The sequence below is a fragment of the Myotis nattereri genome (assembly GCF_964212035.1).
Source record: "Myotis nattereri genome assembly, chromosome: 4".
NCBI lineage: Eukaryota > Metazoa > Chordata > Mammalia > Chiroptera > Vespertilionidae > Myotis > Myotis nattereri.
In genome coordinates, this window is record NC_138079.1 from 97,168,875 (window position 1) to 97,192,105 (window position 23,231).

The window sequence follows — 23,231 nt, forward strand, 5'->3', positions numbered from 1 at the left end:
GTGAGCCACGGGGACTGGGTACAGTGTGTGTGTTGTTTCAACTCTGCTGACCCAACGTCCACGCCTGCACTTCTTCCAGGGACACACAGTGGTCTTCTCTTAAGATAGCTCCTCAGAGCCATCTCGGCGTGCATGGCCCAGGCGGATGGAGCCACGTGCAGGAGTGGGCTCGTGACCCTGGGCTTGGCCCATGCACACAGGCAGTCCCTGGCCTTGGAGGTGGATGTACAGATGGGAGGAGGAGCCAGCAAGTCTGGTTCTGATGCTACATTGGAGCTCCAACAGCTGTGCAATCTTGGGTGTGTCAGGGAACCTCCCCGGCATCAGGGACATAAGATAATCTCCACACCACTGGCCTGCGGGCAGACTTAATGCGATAATAAGAGTAAAAGCATGAACATACTACGGAGCATAGCGTAAGCATTCAGGGAATCATATGCATTTATTAGTATCAATGCCAACAACAATAATAATTGTTATTATTTTTACATTAAAGATGATACCCCTCTAATCTGGAAGCCCCTTGAAGGCAAGCATGCTGGCTTTTTTCTCAAGGTATATATGTATTTTCGAGGAACTGAGCAGGTCATGTTAGGATTTAGAACACAGATCATCCTTGCTTTCTCCATGCTCTGGTCCAAGAGGTGTGTGGAGCTCTCTGGAAGTCAGAAAGCCTGATTCCCAGGAAAAGATTCTCATTCCCTAAGGACCAATGATGGTTCGACATCCCACAAGGCAGTGAATTATACCGCAGGGCCCCTGGTGCTGTGACCGAGGCAGTGTGTGGCACAAATGTACAAGAATAGAGATTTCCTGCTATCATGGGGTGTATTGTGTCCCCCAAAACCATATGTTGGAATCCTAATGCCCAGTACCTTAGAAGGGGACCTTATTTGGAAATAGGGTCTTTATGGAGGTCATCAAGTTAAAATGAAGTTAATAGGGTGGGCCGAATCCAAAATGACTGGTATCCTTACTAAAGTGCGGGGGGGGGGGGGGGGGGATTTGGACACAGACACAGATATTCACGGAGGGAAAACGTTGTGAAGACACGCAGCAAAGATGGCATCTGACTGGTGTGATGTATCTACAAACCAAGGAATGCCCAAGACCTGGAGGAGGGAAGGGCAGGCATACACCTGAAGCCAGGAGCAGCGAGGAAGAGTCCCCCCTAAAGCCACTGAAGAGTGTATGGCACTGCTGACACCTGGGTCCCAGACTTCTAGACCCAGAACTGGGAGACAGCAACCATCTATGGTTCAAAGCCACCCGGTCCCTGTGCATTGCTAAGACAGTCCCAGATACTGCCTCCTTATGAGGACATTAGCAAGAATGTCTGCGTGGTGGGTGAAAGAGCCATTTCACAAAGTCAAACCATGCCTACCTTAGGCCACTTCCTAAGCAGATTCTCAAACCAGCTTTGCTGAGACTGTACCACCTTGTGCAGTGGGACATCAGGTGTTTTGGCCATTCGGTGCCCTGGCTCCCTTTTTCCGCATAACAACGGTGACTTGAAATCCAAAGAGCACGGAAATATCAAAGCAGAAAGATACAGTCACCAGCCTCCTGCCCCATCCAAGGGAAGGGCAGGAAGTGGTTCCGGCAGGTACAGGCAGGGACACCTGGAAAGCTGCTTGCCTGGGTTGGGAGCGGTGGCCGTGCCTGGGCTGCAAGGTGGGGCCCAGTGTCACCTGGGAAACTCCGCAGCCCTCGCTTTCGCTGTCTCGCTTCTTGACTTAATGAGTTGAGCAAACAGTTTGGCTCCTCAAACCCACAATCTCAAGTTTCTTAAAAGTGGATGCAAAGTGGCTAATGGACTGGGAGAAATTGGTTGTAGCTGGAAGCACATTTCGAAAGTACATTTTGTTTATATTAAAACCTCATTTAAGTATCAGTTCAGAGGCAAGCTGCTAACAGGGCAAGTTTAATATGACTAATACTTGCACCATCTCAGAACATTCCATTTCCATCCACCCAAGAGATATCATTTTAAAAACATTCGACCTCACTAATATGGTGAGATGCTACTAATACGGTACAAATTATAACAAGAAGACACAAACGCGATACTGAATATCTGCTGAGGACCTTAGTAGCACATCTGATCCAGGCACTGCTGTGATGACAGGTTGCAAATCCTCCCATTCCCCCGCACTGTCTCCCCATTAGAACATGTTTATGATGTTACAAATGGCACAGTTATTCACAGATTAATCTTTGAGACTTTCACCCTGGATGCTAATAAATGCACTGGCTTTGCCGCCTCCATGAACCTAAATTTCTCATTTTGGCTTTCTTGAGGAAATCCATCCCATAAAACTCATTGCGGTTTGCAAAACAGCATTTACTTTGGTCAGTTAAACATAAAGATCACTGATGTTTTCTGAAGCTACTGGACTGATGCTACCTTGCCCACCGATGCCAACATCGGCCCTCACGGATTGTCTGAACAAGGACTAGCCTGATCGGGGGGACATGTGTGCCACGGGAAAGCCACTGTCTTAGAGGGAAAATTCCCCCAGAGCTCAAACTACACAGGCATAGAAGAGATTTCTGAGCAGAGGAGTATAGCTGCATCATAACTCTATGCAAGGCAAACCTCTGGGTTTTCTCCACTCAACGGCCCTCCTCCAAGATCAGCCTGGTGTCTGGCCCACCCCTCCCACCCATACCTACTAACAGTACACACTTCCAAGCTGTTCTAGAAATGCAATGTGAGAAAATTGTTCAGACAGTAAGTGTTTAACTAAAACAACAATGAGGAGCCTGTTTTCTGGTCTCAAGAGAGATTTCAGCTGAACAAAAAACTATTATCCCCAGGGCTTTCAAGAGGTATATGAGTGGGTATATCAACCATGACATTGGAATGGGACTTTAGAGTGGTGGATCCCTGATGTGATCCCTAATACCTACCACACCCTCTTGGTTGACAATGGGAAGGTGGCATTTAGAAGTGTTTACACTTTCTCTATGCTACTTCTACTGCTAGCAGTTAAAGAAAGGAACATGCTTTCAGGGCAGGGGGTCCGGGGGGGTGCGTGTTACACAGTTAATATAGCTGAGTGAAATAGGCAGGGTCTGTAGTATAGTTTTTGCATATTAAACATTTGAAAATATTCCACATTTCCACAAAGAGATTTGGTATCTACACTAATAAAAGACAAAGATGCTAATTGACCGTACCTATACTACACTCACCAGCCAATCAGAAGAGTATGCAAATTAACCCAACAAAGGTGGCCGTTAAATTTGCATACTGCAGGCAGATCCGGCTGCACAGTCCTGCATGGGTGCGATCCCGAGCTGCCGCCTGCCCCTGCGTGGGATGCGGGCCTGCCTTGTGCGGCCCGGGGCGGGGGGGTGGGGGGGTGGCAGCAGTGCGATCCCGAGCTGCCGCCTGCCCCAGCGTGGGATCCCAGCCTGCCATGTGTGGCCCGGGGCAGGGGAGAGGAGGGGGTGGGTGGCAGTGAGATCCCCAGTGCTGGATCCGGACCTGCCGTGTGTGACCAGTGGAGACGGGGCAGGCACTGTGGGATTGGGCGTGTCATCTGCCACTAGGAGAGTGGGCCTAAACCAGCAGGTGGTTATCTCCAGAGGGGTCCCAGACTGTGAGAGGGCACAGGTTGGGCTGAGAGACACCCCCCCAACCCCCGCCAGTGCACAAATTTTTGTGCACCGGGCTTCCAGTCCTATATAATAAAGAGCTAATATGATAATTAGACCAAACAGCCGAACAACCTTCCGAACATCCTTCCAGATGCTCTTCTGGATGAAACTGATGCTGTGAAGTCCAACCAAAGCTGCAAGGGGTTGGGAGGGCTGAGCCCCTTGCATGAATTTTGTGCATCAGGCCTCTAGTATCCTGTATTTTATGGACCATGTGACTCTTCTTTGCCTATCTTATTTTTCCATTTTTAACTAAGATTGCAGTTAAATCTAAATAACAACAACAACAAAAGCACAAGTGTGAATATAAATAGCAACTGAAAATCTATAGTATGTGCATCATTTAAAATGAAGCAACAGATATTTAGTTTCAACAAATTATTTCTATGTAGAAATTCAAGGCCCAAATTTCTAGATTTTTCAATTTATTTGTTTATTTTTTTAAATTTTGGTCTTTTAAAGAGAAGAAATAAATCTGGATAGTCATTTAAAACCTTTGTCTTTTTAAAAATCAGTAACTACTTTTCCAATCATTATATATTCATGCTCAAAAATGTGTCCCAAAGGAACACAACAGCCAAGTTTTCCACTTCACAACCCTTTTGTAGAGTTCTATTTGGCAACCTTCAGTGCTTTAAAAAACTGTTAACTAAAACGAATAGCCATTAACCTTTTAAAACTTGGGTCATCACGAAGCAGTGAAAGGCTTTTACTGTTGGTGTGACCAGGAGAGGTGTGGCTCAGTTGGTTGGGCTTCCTCCTGCAGATCAAGGGCACATGCCTGGGTTGCTGGTCATGGGCATGCAGGAGCCAGATCAATGTTTCTCTCTCTCCCCCTTTTCACTTCCCTCTCTCTCTCTAAATATCAATAAACTATTCTTTAAAAAAAGAAAAAAGAACTCTGCAATGTGATTAACCTCACAGCTTCAGTCTCATCAGTGAGACGCTTTCAATAACGTTGGAACTACATCTTCACTATCCTAGAGCCTGCCCTACGTCTCCTCTTCCCTTTGGTGACGCCCTTTGCCTCTCTTTGCCTATTCCTCCTTAATTCTCTTTGACTTCCCTCTGACACTGCTATCATTCCCACTCTCACCAGTTCCAATCCCGGAAGTTTGCACAGTGTTTCTGTGTCTTCCTCGCCTACACTCAGGTGGCAGACGCATGCTGCACAGCAGATAGATCTTCATTGAGAAAAAGCACTCTGCACACCTGTGGTTGTGAACAATTTCCTCATCACGTGCCAGGGTATGCTATTTCTTTCATTTAGACGGCTTGCCTTTTCCTGTATTCTCTGGATGTACAGGTTGATGTTTTAATCAAATTTGCCAAGCTTGTGGCCATTATTTCCTCAAATATTTTTCTGTCCAATTTTCTATTTCTCCTCTCCTCTATTTGGAACTCCAATCACATGTATTTAAATGGCTCAATAATTCCCACAGATCATTGAGCCTTTGTTAATTTACTTCAAATATTTTATCTCCTCTGTTGTTCAGTTCTGTTGGTGGATTCTATCTAGCCAACTCCATGGCCCTTAAAGGCAAATGTTGACTTACTCTGCTTTAAAAAGTAAGATATGGACTTTTCTGGTGGTGTTTCCTAGATGCTTAATAGAAGCTTTAGAATAACAATTGCTCTGTAATGCCAAAGAACCCACATTTCTCAGGATGGAAGCTTTAGCTTAGCTTGTGAAGAACCTACTGAGTGTTCAACCACATGGGACTCACATTTTTCATGTTCATGAAAGTCTAGCCTGTTTGGGAGTTAGTTGCTCTCAATGGGAAGCATAGCCAGAGGAAAACTTGACAACATGCCAGTCTGGGCACAACTGCAGGCATTATACACTTCCCAAACTCCAAACTCCCAGGTTCCTGAACCGCTGCCCACCTCACCCCCTCCCCTACCCCAACCTCATCATCTCTGTTTTTTGCCAACCTTAATTATTTTGGTGTTTTATAGTTAGATTATAATTTTCCAATCTGCACCACCTGAGTAGCTGTGCATGGAAAATGGCTAAATCTCAATTCTTTAGTTTGAGGCAACTTTGGGGAAATATTCTGGGCAGGATGCTCTTGGCTACTTAGAAAATTGTTTCCTAAGGCTGTGCTCCCAAATCACGTTATGCGAAGGGAGATGGCTCTGCTCTAGGATATCTAGGAGCAACTAAGCAAAACCAGGTTAATCAAAACCACTTAAACGTTAACTCTGCTCTCTTGAAAAGCGCTATGTTTAATTCAGACCTCTACAAAAACATACCTTTGGCTTAAATTTGTCAAACCACATATGCAACCAAGATCCAGGGTGCACAGCCATTGAGAATAACACTATAAACATTGCCCAGAATATCTAAATCTCTACGTCGTGACCAGCAGAGTACTCTGTGCCTGTATCTGTCGAATGCTAGGCAGATGAGCTTTCAGAAACCATAACTCTGTGCTTTCTATCCAGGAAGGTTTCCACATTCTTAAAAGCAACCTGTAAATTAGAAATCGCGGCAGGAGCAAATGCAAGCATGCACACTGAAGCAGCAAATGCACTGGCCTCCTCAAACGTGAACGGGGCAGTGTCCTGCCCCAATTATCTTGTCAGCTTAACGCAATTTTCCTAACTGCTGGGAAATGTCAGATGAGGGAAGATCAAACTCCTGCTGCTTTCAAATCTCTTCAATAATCCAAGACCTCCCTCCAGAATAGCAGTGATGTATTATAGAAGAGAAGAAGTAGAGGGGTGGGCCAACATATTTTCACATAAAAGCCAGCGTGATGGAAGACCTGCTGGTCAGAAAACCTTGCTAGATGGAGCTGCTAAACTATGGTGTTTCTCAAGATGGTGATGGGATGACTTCAGCATGGACTCCCTAGAAGCAGAGCTGGGGAAAATGCAAGTGCTAATTGCACATCTGACCTAAGGAAGCATCTTCAGAGGAATGGAAAAGTGAGGCACTATGGCAAATTGGCATTTAATCCTATGGTGGCACTCTGGGCGATGGTGTAGTACACGCCTCAGAGTTACCCCACCCAAAAGGTGAGGAAGCTAGGGTACTGATCCCCCAATCCCTGTCCATCCTGAGCACAGTGCCTCCTCCAGGGGTCTCAAAGCTTCTGGCTTGCTCTGGGCATGAGTGGAATGCATCTCATAGGCAGAAAAAATAGCCCCTGTGAAGGGGTGCATCAGTGTTTTTAGTAAGTCATCTTTAGCCCACAGAGGTGGGCGAGGAGAGGAAGAGCCAGGGCTCCAAATGCTATAGCCATTCTCAGGAGATTTTAGAATCATTCATTCTAATACATTCATTCATTCATTCATTCATTCATTCATTCATTCATTCATGTGTGTTGTTCAACACTTAGGTGAAATATACATAACTATTGCTTAAATAATGTTTACATTTTCATTCTCTACTTTATTAACTTTGTGAGTAGAAACCAACAGAACAGGGAGATAATACAACAATACTAAAGGGTGAGTGCTTTTAAAGACATACATCCCCCACAGACTTTATTTGCCATTGCTGGACTTAACTTGGGAAGTACCGGATGCCAATGGGGACTGTGAAAGAAGAAGCTCAGACAGACACTGGTGGACCCTGTGCCACTGACGACCTTGGGCTAACTGGGGCTGTGGTTCTGGATGTGCTGGCCTCTGACTTTGGAAATGCTGTGTGAAAATGGAGGTTGCAAATCCAAGATCAGAGTAAACACACGCAGTGTGCACATGCATAAGAATAAGGCCGCTTAGAGTAGGGATAGCTCATGAATAGGGTGAAAGGGTTTGGGGCCATGTGACTTTTGTCCACTGGTGTGAAAGCTATGTACGTTGTGTTATGTAGCAAGCTGGATTTTGGAGATAGAATTAAGATTACGGGCCTTTAAATGGGGAGATTATCTTGGATTATCTGGGAGGACACAAGTTAATCACATGAATCCTGAAAAGCAGATGAGGAATGAACCAGAGAGATTCAATGAAAGAAGCAGGGTAGGGTCAATCCACCCTGGCTGACTTTGGTGACATAAAAAAGACACAAGTTAAGGCATATGGTGGCCTCAGCTGCCAGCCGGCAAGGAAATGGAGATAGTTCTACAACCGCAGAGAAGTGAATTCTGCCAACCATCAGAATGAGCAAGAAATAGACTTTCCCCTAGAGCCCCCAGGAGAGCACAGCCCATCAGCACCCTGATTATAGCCCAGAGAGACCCAGGCTGGGCTTCTGACCCAAAGAACTGCAAGATAATACATTTGTGTTGTAGAAAACAATGGGCTTATGATAATTCACTTAGGACAGCAACAGAAAAGATAATCAACTAGGTCTATTAAGTTTGGCTGCCTAGAAAGGCTCTGTTTAAATTAAACCTCCAAGACCACCTTCTGAGTTTTGTGAAGTGAAAATCTTTTCCAGTTGGCAGGGCCAGGCTCAGAGATAATGGGCACATGAGTGCCACCCTCATCATACCTGGTGCAGACCTTCCAGGTGTTCCTTAAGCAACAGAAATGTATTTTATCATAATTTTGGAGGCTAAAAGTCTGAAATGAAGGTGTCAGCAGGGTTGGTTTCTTCTAAGGTACCTTCTCTTGACTTGACTATGGACATCTTTTCCTGTGCCCTCAGGTGGTCTTTCTTCTGGGTGTGTCTGTACCCTAATCACCTCTTTTTATAAAGACACCAGTCCTATTGGTTTAGGGACAACCATATGACCTCATGTTCCCTTAATTAGCTCAAGGCCCTGTCTCCTAAAACGGTCACATTTTGAGGTACTGGGAGTTAGGACTTGGACATGAATTTTTGGAGATGCAATTCGGCCCATAACAACAGGGTTATTCAGTATCTCTAGGGTGAGGCTAGGGCATCCAGAAGTCTTACCACTTAGGTTTGAGAAAAATGTCACTTTTCATGAACACTCTAGGGGGCCCTTGGCAGGTACTGTGGAATGGATTACCTCCAAGATGTGTGATGAGCTTACGCCGTCCCTCCTCTACCTGCAGGCACCTGGATGCCTCTTTGTGACCGAAAGGGACACTATCTTCCTTGTGCAGGGAAGGACAGGGCTATGAATACCCCCAAGCACAGACCTTTATCCTCTCGCCTCGCAGGCTCATGATGACCCAAGAAACGGAGCAAATGTCTGTAAAACACCCAGCCCTGCGTGTGGCATAAGCAAGCAGTTTCCTTGCTTGGTCTGCAAATACACAGAAGCAGCAGGGAACCATTTTGGGGAAACAATACAAGAGGTGGCTTTTAGGAAACCTTTCACAAACTCTGCTCTGCAATTCTCCTGAAGTTTAGTATGTTAGCCCAGCCCACCAGCGAGGCTGCTTTAATCACAGGCCAAAGGAATGGACTCTAACATCAGCAGAAAAAAACAGGTCACTGGAAGGAAAGGAGAGCACTCAAAGGAGGGAGGGACAACCAGGCTCAACTATAAGGAGGGGACTCAGGGGTTCTGGGTCCAGCCCTGGGACCCTCCTCATTCAGTCTTTCCAGGATATCCCTGTGGAAAGTCACCAAATACCACCTTGTTATGTGTTGTTGTTGTTGTTGTTTTTTCCCTATTGGGCATCCTTGCACTCAACCTCTGTTATGGTTTAAATGAGCGTGTCTCCCCAAAATTCATATATTAACCCCCAATGGGATGGTGTTTGGAGGTGGGTCTATGGGAGGTGATTAGGTCATGAGGGTGGAGCCCTCAGAAATGGGATCATTTCCCCATGGAAGAGAGACCCCCAGAACTCCCTCAACCTTCCACCAAGTGAAGGTATAACAAGACATCTACAGCCCAAAAAGGACCTTCACCAACTATTCTTCACCCTGATCTCACACTTTCCAGCTTCCAGGACTGTGAGAAAGACATCTCCACTGTGTACAAGCCACCCAGTGTGTGGTAATTTGCTATAGCATCCAGAAAGGACTAAGACAGCATCCGAGGTCTCAGGGAGAGAATCCTGTTGGCCTGCCTTGGCCATATCCAGAGCCCTTGGCTTGATTAATCATCTCTCCAAGACTAAACACCTGAGACCTTGGAGTGCTGGCTAGCTCAGGTCAGGAGGGTTTGCTGACTGCCACAAAAAGCAAGCATATGTCCACCACCACACTATTCACCTCCACACATGCACAGCCTGGATAGGGTCTTTTCAGGCCACAGAGGAGGGTGGGTGGCCTTGCTGTCACAGTGAGACTTGCCTCTTTCTGTCCCCAAGTAAAGGACACTACAGGATGCCTATCTCCTGCTTGCCCCATTCCCCTTCCCTATCGAATCAGCTCCCCCCTACCCACCCCCCCTCCCATTGATATTTAGATCTCAGAAGAACAGAGCAGGAAGAAAAGTCTGTGCTGAGGCATCAGTCACAGAAATGAGGAGCGGCTATGACAAATTGAAATGTCAGCATTATTAGCCATTTTGCTTGAAGCTGAATGAAACTGACTTAATGATAAAACCAGAAATGGGGCAGATTGGCCCTGGAAAAGGAGTGTGATGACTCTGGATAATGGACTAAAATTAAAGCAAGAGGAAGGGAGAATGAATATGAGGCCAAGTGCCCTAAACGGGGTAATGGGCGTCTTCCCCAGAGAAAGTGTGGAAATTCCCGGGAGTCTCAGAGGAGGGCAAACAGTTAACATGCATGTGAGTTACAGGGCTCAGCTTCCAAGAGGAGGGAGGTGGCTACTCGGACCTTCCTTCTTGTGACCAGGCCTCACGATCCATTTGGGGAAATTAAAATCTGTAACAAGTTGGCTGGTTTCCTGATCTGTTCTTCATCCTCATTAATTTAACAGCCTTGAAAATATCGGGGTGCACATAAGAGCTGTAGAGAGGAGTGTGAAATGCTAGGTCTGGTGAAGACGACCTTCTTGTAAAACATGTTTAAGTGTTTGTGAATTTCTTGTCTTCGCAGGGGAGCTGTCCCTGGAGGTGTTTCTGGCGGTCTGAGTGTCTTCAGTGTCCACTCGTGGAGAGCTAATTTCTGTGGGACATATCACTGTGCATGATTTTTGTTGTTCTTTGATGTGAGTCCAAGGCCTTTTTATTGTGAGTGATTTCTCTACTGATAGGAATCCCTCATCCTCCTTCCCACACAAATCTCATTCACATTTCAGAGGCTCCAGTAGAGATCAACCAGCCATGGCCCAGGGGCCAAACCTGGCCCACTGCCTGTTCTTATAAATAAGGTTTTATTGGAACCCAGCCTTGCTCATTCATTTTGCCTTTGGCTGTGTTAATATTACAGTGGCAATCTTGAATGGTTGCGGGAGAAACTATATGGCCTGTGAGGCCTAAAACAGTCATTATCTGGACCTTGTATATCTCCCATCTACACTATCAGTCCTGGTTTTATTTATTTACTAGAGGCCCGGTGCACAAAAATTTGTGCACTCGGGGAGGAGGGGCGGGGGGGTCCCTCAGCCTGGCCTGTGCCCTCTCACAGTCTGGGACCCCTCAGGAGATGACCACCTGCTGGCTTAGGCCTGCTTCCCAGGGGATTGGGCCTAAGATGGCAATCAGACATCCCTCTGGCAGCCTGGCAGCCCTCAGGGGATGTCCACTTGCCAGTGGGGAGCAGGCCTAAACTGCAGTTGGACATCCTTAGCACTGCTGAGGAGGCAGAAGAGGCTCCCACCACCACCGCTGTACTGGCAGCCATCAGCCTGGCTTGTGGCTGAGCAGAGCTCCTCCCATGTGAGAGAGCCCTGACCACCAGAGGGCAGCTCCTGCATTGAGCATCTGCCCCCTGGTAGTCAGTGTGTGTCATAGTGACCAGTCATTCCCAGTACTTCTGCTGTTAGGGTCAGTTTGCATATTACCCTGTTACTATATAGGATAGAGGCCTGGTGCATAGGTGGGGGCCAGCTGGTTTGCCCTGAAGGGTGTCCCGGATCAGGGTGGGAGTCCCGCTTGGGTGCCTGGCCAGCCTGGATGAGGGGATGATGGCTGTTTGCAGCTGGTCACACCCCCTTCAGGGTGGGGGTCCCCACTGGGGTTCCTGGCCAGTCTGGGTGAGGGGATGATGGCTGTTTGCAGCTGGTCACACCCCCTTCAGGGTGGGGGTCCCCACTGGGGTGCCTGGACAGCCTGGATGAGGGGATGATGGCTGTTTGCGGCTGGTCACACCCCCTTCAGGGTGGGGGTCCCCACTGGGGTGCCTGGCCAGTCTGGGTGAGGGGCTGAGGGCCGTTTTCAGGCTGGTGGGTGACTGAAGCCCCCAACCTCTCCTTTTTTACTTTCTTTTTTTTTAAAAAAAAATTCTGGGATTTATTTACCTTCTATGGCTGTCACTGGAGCTGAGAGCCAGCTTTAGCTCTGAGGCTTGGCTCCAGCTCTGAGACTTCAGCTGCTGAAAGCAGGTATCTGGGCTTTGTTTAGCTTCTATAATTGAAAAACTCTTGCAACTCCAGCTCTGAGGCCCGGCTGGCTGAAAGCAGGTTTCTGGGGATTGCTTAGCTTCTATAATTGCAACATAGTTGCTTAGAGTGCAGCTCAGAGCTGAGCGGCGACAGGAGGGGAACCTTGGCTTCCTCCATCACTGGAGCAAGCAAGCCTCCTCTTCACTTCAGCTGCCTGGCTGCCAGCAGCCATCTTGGTTGGCAGTTAATTTGCATATTTCTCTGATTAGTCAATGGGAAGTGTGTCAGAGGTATGGTTAATTACCATGTTTGTCTATTATTAGATAGGATTTGTTTGTTTATTTATTTTTATTGATTTCAGAGAGGAAGAGAGAGGGAAAGAGAGATAGAAACATCAATGATGAGAGAGAATCATTGATCAGCTGCCTCCTGCACACCCACTACTGGGGATGGAGCCCCCAACCCAGACATGTGCCCTGACCAGGAATCAAACATGAGACCTCCTGGTTCATAGTTTGATGTTCAACCACTGAGCCATACCGATGGGATAGTTCTGGTTTTATTTGAAGTGGAGTAAGCATTTCAAGTTCTATCTGAAAGGGTTCTCCTGCAGACTACCCCTCTTCCAAGGTTTCTGAGGGTTTATTTTTCCACTAACATTTTACAGTCCTCTCACTCACAATTCATCAAAATAATATTTAAGACTTGCTTTCATAAGATGTTTCCAAAGCATTAACTTAGTTTTCATAGAAACAGCTCTCATTCTCACTGAGCTCATTTTTCATCAGTTTCCATAATATTCCACTAAATAATGTAATTATAACAACAAGTGCAGCTGGCAGGGGCAGGTCTGGGAATGCATGCCACCAACTCTTGGCAAGCAGGCCCCTCAAGGAGTGAAGGCAAAGGTAAGGCTACAAAGCAGCCACTTCCCAGGATGCCATGGGCATCTGTCAATGTTTTATAAAAGGACTGAGCAGTATGTGTTAATCTGGTAAATGTGCTAAGTGGAGGCTGATTAGGTAAACTTCTTCCATCCACAACCTTACACAAAGCATCTCTCATTTAATATATTTATCAGTTTCACGTGTAGAGTTTTCTCATGGTTATTTGACAGGTGCGCACTTTCTCCACTAGCTGCGGTTTGCCGACCACCGGCTAAGGTATAGGACAGTGGTTCTCAACCTTGGCTGCACATTAGAATCACCTGGGAATCTTTTAAAAATCCTGATTTCTGGGCTTCATCCTCCGTAAATTCTGTTTCTTTGTTACTAATGTTGTGGCCCCACCCCATAACAAAGAAACAGAATTTCCGGAGCAAGAGGCCCAGAAATCAGGATTTTAAAAAGATTCCCAGGTGATTCTAATGTGCAGCCAAGGTTGAGAACCACTGGTAGAGGAGAACAGGGACCATGTACCAATATATCTCAGCTACCTAGCACAGTGACTAGCATATGGTTCCTGACCAAAACTATGGCAGGGCCTGGCTGGTGTTGCTCAGTGGATTGAGCCTAGTCCCACAAACCAAGAGGTCGCCTGTTTGATTCCCAGGAAGGGCACAGGTCCTGGTTGCAGGTTCAGCCCCTAGTAAGGGGCATGCAGGAGGCAGCTGATCAATGTTTCACTCTCATCGGTGTGATGTTTGTATCTCTCTCTCCCTCTCCCTTCCTTTCTCTCTAAAATCAATAAAAAAAAAAAAATTAAAAAACGACTCTGGCAGGAACTCCTACAGCCTGAAACTGTGGTCCATACAACATGTAAGGTCTGGACAAAGACTGGGCACTTACATTTCTTTCCCTGCTGTCCTAAGAGCATCAGGAAAGTGTTGGGCAGTAGAAAGGTGGGGGGATAAGAGGCAGGGAAAGGTATCTCCAATTCTGAGAGCTCACTTCCAAGGCAGCTGGAAAGTTTCATTATCTGATGTCTGGATGAAGGCAATGGGTTTAAGCCAAGAAGATCATTAGCATTTGCATTCTGCAATCCACATCACTCTTGTATCTAGCAGAAATGAGAAACTCATTTCTAACTGGCAAATTAAATATTGATAATGCAGATCTGCTCTGCAACATCTTTCACACGCCCGCACCAGAGTTTCAGTGTTTCTCAAACTTCTGTCATTTGCATTACAGTGTCTGGATTTCTGTCATAACTGCGGGCGATCTGTAACATTATGAAGTTAATACTTATCTTTAAAGCAACTCATTTTTTAAAATATATTTTATTGATATGTTACAAAGAGGAAGGGAGAGAGATAGAGAGTTAGAAACATCAATGAAAGAGAAACATGGATCAGCTGCCTCCTGCACACCTCCTACTGGGGATGTGCCCAAAACCCAGGTACATGCCCTTGACCGGAATCAAACCTGGGACCCTTCAGTCCGCAGGCCGACGCTCCATCCACTGAGCCAAACCGGCTTCGGCTAAAAAACCTTTTCTACACCAGATGCTGTTCTAACAACCTCATACACATTATTTCAATCTTGGTTCACATATGCATACACACACAACTATTGAAATACTTGCGATTATTATCTGCATTAAACATAGGGGATATTGAGACACAGAGGGTTGAAGTAACAGGCACAAGGACAATTGCAGAATCTAGATTTTATCTCAGGAGGCCTAGCCCCCGGCCCCTTCTTCTTCACTACTGCACTTCGCAAACAATGTTTCTAAAGTGAAGTTAGATGTTTTGGCTGCTGCAGGCTCTAAGCCCCAGGCACACTCCCATTTGGCTAAAAAGAGAGCTTAGAAATTCTTAGAGACTTGTTAAAGGGACTTTACTTTAAACTTGCTTCCCATAGATATAAAAAAAAAAAAATTAGGAAAGAACTGGAAAGGGAATAAATAACCTTCCAATTGATTCACCCTTTCTTCATGACTTGATGTTTACCTCCTAAAAGCTGTGAGTACCACAGGGTCAGTGTCTTACCACTTCGGGAAATGCTGAGCTACACGTTGGTGTACCACACCCATTTCCCATGATCCTTTGCTCAGCTCTGCACTCAGGTTTGGAGGGTACAGGGGCATCCTTGGGGATATTTACTGGCAATGGATTTTTGCCTGATAATTGAGTTCTCTCTCAATAGTTGGCCCTGGGCAACTAGGTTTATTTAAATTGTTTCCCTGAGCCCAGCTGACTGGACCAGAGCAAACCACTGACCCCAGCTGGGCCCATCGGATCCTTGCCCGGGAATCTGTAATCAGGATGCACCAACAGTTAGTCTTGCCCCTGCGGGACTGACACAGCATGAATCTTAGGAGCTGGAAGGGGGCGTGTGCACAGAAATGTAAAGAGAGCCTTTCTCAAGAGAATGAATCCTGAGTGGCCTCACAAGGAGAAATAAAGACGGGGATGAGGAAGAAGTGCCTGTGTCTGACAGCTCTCTGAGTCTGACTGCCTGGGAGGCCTGGTGCATGCTGCCTTTTCTGCTTAGGCTAGCCCGAATCAGTCCTTCGTATTGGCTTCACTAAGGGAGAGGCGGGTGTGTTTTTTCCCTGAGCACACCACCCCCACCAACTACAGAACCTGCTTTGGAAACTGCTTTTCAGTGTGGGGAGTTGGGTGGGGGCCATCCGCCCTGCCTGCCTGTTTTCAGTTGTCCCTGTGGCATTCTCCCCAGTGGCTCTCTCATGCCTCTCCCCTCTGTTAGGAGCACACGTGTCTTTAGAAGTGCTCTCTGTAAGTCATTTCATCCAATCAACAGTCCTCTGAGAAAAATGTCCCCATTTTGAACATTGGCATGTGAAGCGTTGCGAAACTAGGTAGCATTAGAACTAAGACAGGAACCCGAGTCTATACCAGAGTTCCTGACCACCTCTAACTGCCCCTCATACTATGCTGCCTCCCAAGGGATCCATTGGCCACAGTGTTGATGAGAACTGTGATCCAGGAACCGATTCTAACCCACCAGAGAGCCAAGTCTTTGCCTGCTGAGTAATAGCAGTGTTCTGACCAAAGCTGCTAAACAGCCCCCAAAACATCTGGTACTCTCAGCACGAGGTCCTTTTGCAACCAAACATTCTACAGGAATGCTAACAAGAGTGGTCCTTTGGTCCCTGCCCTAGAAGTACACCATCTTTCCAATTGGTAGGTTGCCGAGGGAGACAAGGGCTACGGAGGCCATGCCATTTCTTTCTTACTTGTTTATTTGTCCAGTTGTCAGTTCCGGATGCCAAAGAGGTCAATGTTGACGGTTGGGCCATGGCAACTGTACAACTAGCACTGCCCCCACCTGTCAGCGGAGATCTTGGGACCCACTGGTCAACGCAACCCATGGAATCAGAGGCACTTCATGGACAGATTTCACGGTGAGCTCTGTGGACCATCTCTTTAATGGAATCCAGTTACAATTTCAAGGCAAGCTCAGAACCGGCTCAGTCTACTACAGACTGAGTAAACTCAAGATGAACAAATGTTCAAGTTTTTTTTGTTGTTGTTGTTGTTCTCTACTTTGCTTATTGAGGTCATGAGCAATCCCAACAGCCTTCTGAGACAGGTGAATCATTGTTAGGAGTAACTGGCTGATGCCCTTCTCTTGGGAAGGGTAGGGTCTAGGAAGCTCCCGGACAGCCTCTCTGGGGCTGAGCTGGGGTCTGCCGTGAGGTGCTTCCTGCCTGCTGTCTATCCGGGAGGCAGAGAGGAAACTAGCAAAGACAGCATCTAGGATGCCTCCAAAGAGCAAGAGGAGAAACACACACAGAGAGAGCGAAGCTGGGTAAAGTGTCAGTGAGGACTGGCGGATGGGATCTGTGAGACAGAAAATTAGCAGAGAAAATATCTACTGCAAATTCACAAGCAGAGTCCAGACACTTGCTGAGGCTTTATTTGGGGTCCCCACAGTCATGCATTCGGGATGGAGGGACCACGTAAAAGCGTTGGCAGGAAACCAACACCATGAGTGACGTAGAGGGCCCATGCGGATGCTTCTGTCGCTCTCTATTGGGTAACTCCACCACATACATTCTCCTCTTCCTCCTGTTTCAGCAAGTCCTGGTTTGGTTCAGGTGACAGTGTGCCTGTCCCTGGAAATAAAATATGGCTGCTGTGGCCAATCACTGAGATCCCCAGTCTGTGGGAATGATTAGCATACATTTTGGCCAATGAAATCTAGGAAAACATCTGCAGAGAAGGTTTCTGGGAATGACTTTTCTCCAACAACACACAAGAACTATGAGGAAAACCTCCTCTGCCGTATCCCTCCTGCTGAGAGTGTTGTCATGTGAGCACATGAAGCTTCTTCCTCTGGGAAGAAGGAAAGAAAGGCCAGGAGAAGCACAAAGATTCCAAACCTCGGCCTGGCTACCAAGACTTCCCAAAATCAACTTGGCCGTGGGAGGTGATGAAATGCTTTTATCTCTTATATAACACTTAGCTTTTCCATAACTTGCAGACTATATCATCCTAACTGGAAAAAAAAAAAAAACTGATAAAATTTTCAAGAGTATTTCTCAGAGAATGCTCTGGATGCAAAAAAGTGTTTTGTGATCAGATGAGTTTGCAGGAAATTGTGCATTAGAGCCATCTCTCTGCATTTCACTTTTGCACATTAAAGGCTCTGAGAAGTCCTGCAGTTAAAAACAAACAAACAAAAAAAACAGCACAGTTTGACTGTCTTTAACTTTGTACTTCCTGAAAATTAATTAATCAGAAAAATCCAGTTTTAGATGTTATAATAGAAGAAATGTCCATTTGGGAAAAAATTAATTTTGAATTTGTGAAAAAATTGGACCAAGTAAAGGAGAAAAAGAAAGGAGAGCAGTAGGAGCAGGTCTTGGCTTTGCCAATCCCTATGCAGTGTCCACCTGCACAAAAGATGCAGGAGCAGTTGCATCTTTCTGCATCCTTTTCTGTTCCCAGAAGGCCAAGAAAAAGGGATGCCTTTTACAAATACCCACTTAAATTCTGACAACCTGAAAGAATGTACGAAGGGAGGAATATAAGCTTGGCAACATGACCATGGTCCAATCATATTGTAGACAAATCAGGAAATGCGGTGTGATTGCTGTATTTAACACATGTTTTAAGAAGTGTGGCCGGCAGACGCCCTTCAATGATATGGGCAACTAAACAGATACCCACTGTTCTCCCAGTGTCTCTCTTTCTAAGAAAAATATAATGATATTAAGGAAAATGCATTTTATTGAGGTGGCCACATATTAGCATTTCAGATCAGAACTAAATTTCTTTCAATCTGCAACCTCCAAAAAAATGTCTCCTTAAAAAACATCACATTGATCAAGAGAGTTTGTTTGCTTTTTTTCAGCTAGAAGAGGGGCTGAGTATACGCAGAATACAGGAAGAAAAAAAGGGAGAGAAGAAAGGCAGGAAGTCAAAGAGAGAGATAGAAGAACAGGGAAGGATGGAACAGAGAACATATCCATAGCCCCGCTGGTGTGGCTCAGGGGTTGAGCGTGGACTTATGAACCATGAGATCATGGTTCCATTCTGGGTCAGGGCACATGCCAGGGTTTCAGGCTGGTTCCCCGGTTGGTGGTGTGCAGGAGGCAGCCGATCAATGATTCTCTCTCATCATTGATGTTTCTATCTCTCTCCCCCTCTCCTCTCCTCTCCGAAGTCAATAAAAACATTTATTTTTTTTAAAAAAAGAAAATACCCACAGATGAGGCATAGGTGTCAAGGGATAGGCAATGCATTAGGACATTGCTGTCTCCCAGGAAGGGACTGCAGATGGAGGATCGAGTGAGTGGAAAGGGAAACCCTCACTACACCCCCTTAGGTATCGGTTACATGTGAACCACACACATCTGTATTCCTTTTATTTAAGTGTGTCATCTATTCATTCAAAACATAAATTAGTTTAATATGTTTAAAAAAAATGAAAAAGCCTGCCACAGCAACACAGACAGAACACCACTTCTTGCTCTCAGGGATGGGCTTGTACGGGGCATTGAGAGTCACCCTTTGCACTAAACTATATGACCCGTTAGATGGAACCACCACTTGAATTTATTTCACATCATGGGAAGGGCTCTGTTCTCACTCCTAAACCACAGCCCTGTTGACAATGTCCTCATCAGTGCAAAATAATAATCCCCTCAAACCGGACTCAAGCCCTTCCCTGCCTCCCTGTCTGGGATGTGCCAGCCCAGTCTCATTTGTAATAGAGATTTTGAAATGATCTTAATGTCGCCAAATGTAGTAGGGACTCCTGGAGACGAAGCACACATCCTCTTGACCTAGTTCTGGCCACCGTCCCCATTCAAACAGGAAGAGAAAGCTGAAGTGGGGATACATTATTTACTAGGAAGAACCAGTGATTCAGACAGCAGGGGAAAGAGATCGGGAAAGCTTAACCCATCGTGCAGGCTGCTTCATGAAGGCGTCATAGCTGATGTAGGCACAGGTGGGACATGGCGGGAGATGAGAGGTTACTAAAGAGGACCATGCTGGGGGACCATGTAAAAAAATATGCATCAAAGGAAAAAATCCTCACGTCACTTTCTCAGCTCCGTGCCACTGGATTCTGGGGTTTGTGATGTTTGTTAGATGGAAGGATCTCACAGACCTGACACCGATAGCAACTGTGGATGGAAACAACGCTACTAGGAGCCATTGTCATCTCAAGACAGGCACTGAGTGAGTGCCCAGGAAAGTGCCAGTGATGTTAGGGTTATTGAGCACATTGTCCTCATGTGCTGGATCCCTTTGAGCACAATGGTTCCCCCGACCCCACACCACACTGCTATCGTTTTAAAAACAGCAGATCCCCCTCGTGTTCATAATAATGTGGAGACAGGACCATGAGGCCTGTGGTCCAGTACAAACTGCCAACAACCATCAGTGACGTGAAAGCTGGGCTAATTATGACTTCGAGCTCATCCATCCAAACCATGAATGCATTTACAAACACACACAAATGGGGATCTCCCATCCTGATATTTCTTGATAGACCGCACCTGTGCCATGAAGGCCATCAACACAACCCATGGAAGCAGACCGGTGTCCCCCAGCTCCATCTAGAAACCAACCATTCTCTCTTTGCATCTAGCATATCTGAGCTCTGAGAGAGCTTCATTTTCAAGAAGGTAAATCACATATGACGCTTTAAAATCTGTCTCTTTCTCCTTTATGCACAAATGCCACAAAACTAAACAGTCTCTGGGGGAGATGCATTCCCCTAGAACATGCCCTTGACATCTGAGGGGCTCACCCACCCCAGGTCACAGCGAGGAGGCCTTTTAGCCAGTCTGCACACAGCCTGGTAGTCACGTTAGAAGGCAGCAAGACATCCTTTTGACCTTTGTTATGACTTAGGCCTCCTGTTGTACATAAAACGAGTACAATGATGTCAAACGAATTCGAGAAGAGAAGTATTTATTGCGGAATCTAAATCAAAAAATCCATATCTGCTATAATGGCACTTCAAAAGGAGATATACTGTATTTACCAGCCCAATCAATACCAAATTAGCTGGGATAAATATTTTCAACGCTACCAGGCTGCGGACGGAGCCCACTCTTTAGAACCCCGTGTCTTGGGAGAGACAAGGACATTTTTGCTTATCACACAGAAACGGAAAGCAGGAAGTGTTCACACGCAGGTGCACCTACCCTTAGCTGCTCTCTGTCACAATTCATCTGCTGCCTTGAAACCTACAAAGAAAAGGAAAAGAGGGGGTGGAAATCAGAAGGTTCTGCATGAAAACAACATGAAAGGGAAAAAGGAAGTTGCTTCTAATCACTCGGCTTAAAGCAAACCCAGGATTAATTAATTGCCTATTTACATTTTTCATTAGAACTATTTTTTTTTTTTTTTCTGTAAGCTTCAGTTGGCGTTTCGATTGTGTGATCCAGAAACAATTAGGAGGAGCCGGTCTTGGAGGGCATGAGGAAAGTGGTCCAAGGCGAAAGCTGGCCGGGGCAAAGGCTCCCTCTTGGCATGCTCCCCCTCCCCCTCCCCCACTCCACCTTGCCCTGTCTACCAGGTTCAGGCATCCTTCCCTGAGGCCCGTTCAAGGTGGTTGGGAATAGTCACTGGGCGTCACACAGTGTCTTCTCGGATGTTAAGGGCCAGTAGTGTCACCTACCTGTCTTGGCAACTGGGTTACATTTTACGCTCCAGTTCTAAACACATGGTAATAAGCCCCCATGGGACTGCATTGGGGATGATTCTGAGCTCAGTGCTCATACCAGAAAGAGCCTGATCGATCGGTGATATCTTCCCTCCGCTCAAAGAAGAGAATGTGGGATATCCACACCATGCATCGCTTATCCTTGCCCCACCAAAGCCTGCTTCTACAAATCTAAAAGGCTTCTCTGGGGTGACCATGTAATTGATTGTTCCAACAGGAGAATGTGTGTGAGTGAGAGGAGTGGGTGGGCTGTTGCTTGTGCCAGCGACAGCATATGTGGAGTGGGGATGACAAAGCAAGTGGGAGCATATGGGCACGCTGCCTCTGTGGGGACTGCGGACTCTGCCGTCCACTCAAACAGTGAGGCTGAACTAAATCTCGGGGCTGCATGAACAGTGTGTTCTGTGTGTTTCTGGTATTTTCTTAACTGACGAAGCCACCCCTGACTCTGAGCACCTGACAGTATATTGCAAGTGTTTGAAACTTTTACTAAAGGATAAGAAGGTCTTGGAACTGACTTCTGATGTATATTTTATATATTTTGGAAGGAACGTTTCTTTTTGTTTTACCATCTTTCAAACAAAAACAAAACCAGGAATCTTTACTGAGGATGTGCCAGAGCCCCCAGTCTATAAGCCAGTGTTCTTCCATGTGCCCTTGAACCCAGAAAGATCACCTTCCAGAACAGCTCCCAAGAACATAAGCAAGGATACACAACACGTGTTTCTTTACATGGCAGTTCCCCACAGCATTACTTAGGGGGAAAAAAAAAAAGCATTGTAAGTACGACAGTATAGAAATGGGAGTACTGGCCATCAATGACAGCGTACTGATTTGGTGGCATCAAGCGCAGCATTGGGAACCATGGCTTTGAAATATACTCAAAAGGCACTATTTAGCTTGTTATTTTAAAGAAGCAACAAAGGTGCACAGATGTTATGATTCCTGTTTTATTTTATAAATACAATTCAAACAGATCATAAAAGAGAGGAAGAAAGAACAAGCGAAAAAGACTGGGAGGAAATATATCAAAATATTAAAAAAATAAATGAGTACAGTTCTGTAAATGTACCACACACACACACACACACACACTGGATTATACATTTGAAATAGGTGACTTCATGATATGCTAATTCTATTTCTGCAAACTGTTAGAAAGTGAAGCAGGGCAAATCCATACAGATAAGTGGTTGCCGTGGGATTTGGGGGGAGGCAGGCGGGGAGAAACATGGAGAGACTACTTCCTGGGTTTGGAGTTTCCATTGGGGATGATGGAAGAGCTCTCAATCTAGGCAGGGATGCTTGCACAATATTATAAATGTATTTAACACCCCTATATTGTACAGTTTCAACTGGCGAGAGTGGTACATTTCATTCTCTGTTTCTTTCCCCACAATAATACAAACAAAGTGGGCGATGAGGTTCTGATTCTGGGTACCATGGGATGAGCACACCTCACCCCGCCTCTCCCACTCAGAGCAACGATGAATCCTGGATGGGCGGCAGGGAGCAGCCACCTGAGGTCTGTGAAGAGCCCCCAGCAGCAGGTGGACTGAGGAAGAAGACCAGGATTCAAAGTCCCACCAGACAAGATCCAAACCACCCCTCCCCTCCCAGGACCTCCTGGCATCCACATACAGAGCCACTCACCAGGCCCTGAGGGGGAGATCCTCCTCTGTGGACCCGGGAGGTGGGCAAACTCCCTTCGGTCTCTCTCTCTGCCCTCTGCCCACTTGGCCCAGTTGCAGAAGCACGTGAGCAGGGGAAATGCACCAGCTTTCTGGGTAACAGACAGAAAAGCAGAGTCTTGGGAAAGCAACGATGTTTTGAGGACCTTGGAGAGGGAAGAGTTTGGGCAAATGACCCAGTGTAGAGCTTCTGTGAACTCCACACTCAGCCCTGAGTCACATGTAATCAAACAGAGAGCGCAGAGCATGAGAACTGGGCTGCTCAGAGCACTGCTGAGGCCCAAAGATAAAAAATAAAAACATACAGTGCGACTGAAACTTCATGGCCACACTCAAGGCGCCAGAGCTGCATGTGGCTCATGAGCCGCAGTTTGCTCACCACCGCCCTAGAGAAACCGCTTAAAAAATACAGAAAGTGAGCCCTGGCTGGTATTGCTCAGTGGCTAA

At 46.3% G+C, this 23,231-nt stretch overlaps 1 protein-coding gene across 28 annotated transcripts in view; it reads right to left on the minus strand.

The window, feature by feature from the left end:
* The window catches only part of RBFOX1 (RNA binding fox-1 homolog 1), a 2,169,222-nt gene that overhangs the window by 581,381 nt on the left and 1,564,610 nt on the right, over positions 1-23,231 (minus strand). For all 28 annotated transcript variants that reach the window (XM_081089185.1, XM_081089163.1, XM_081089189.1 and 25 more), the window contains one exon: positions 20,573-20,614. In XM_081089185.1, the coding sequence (XP_080945311.1) occupies positions 20,573-20,614 (42 nt within the window). The remainder of the gene's footprint in view (positions 1-20,572; positions 20,615-23,231) is intronic.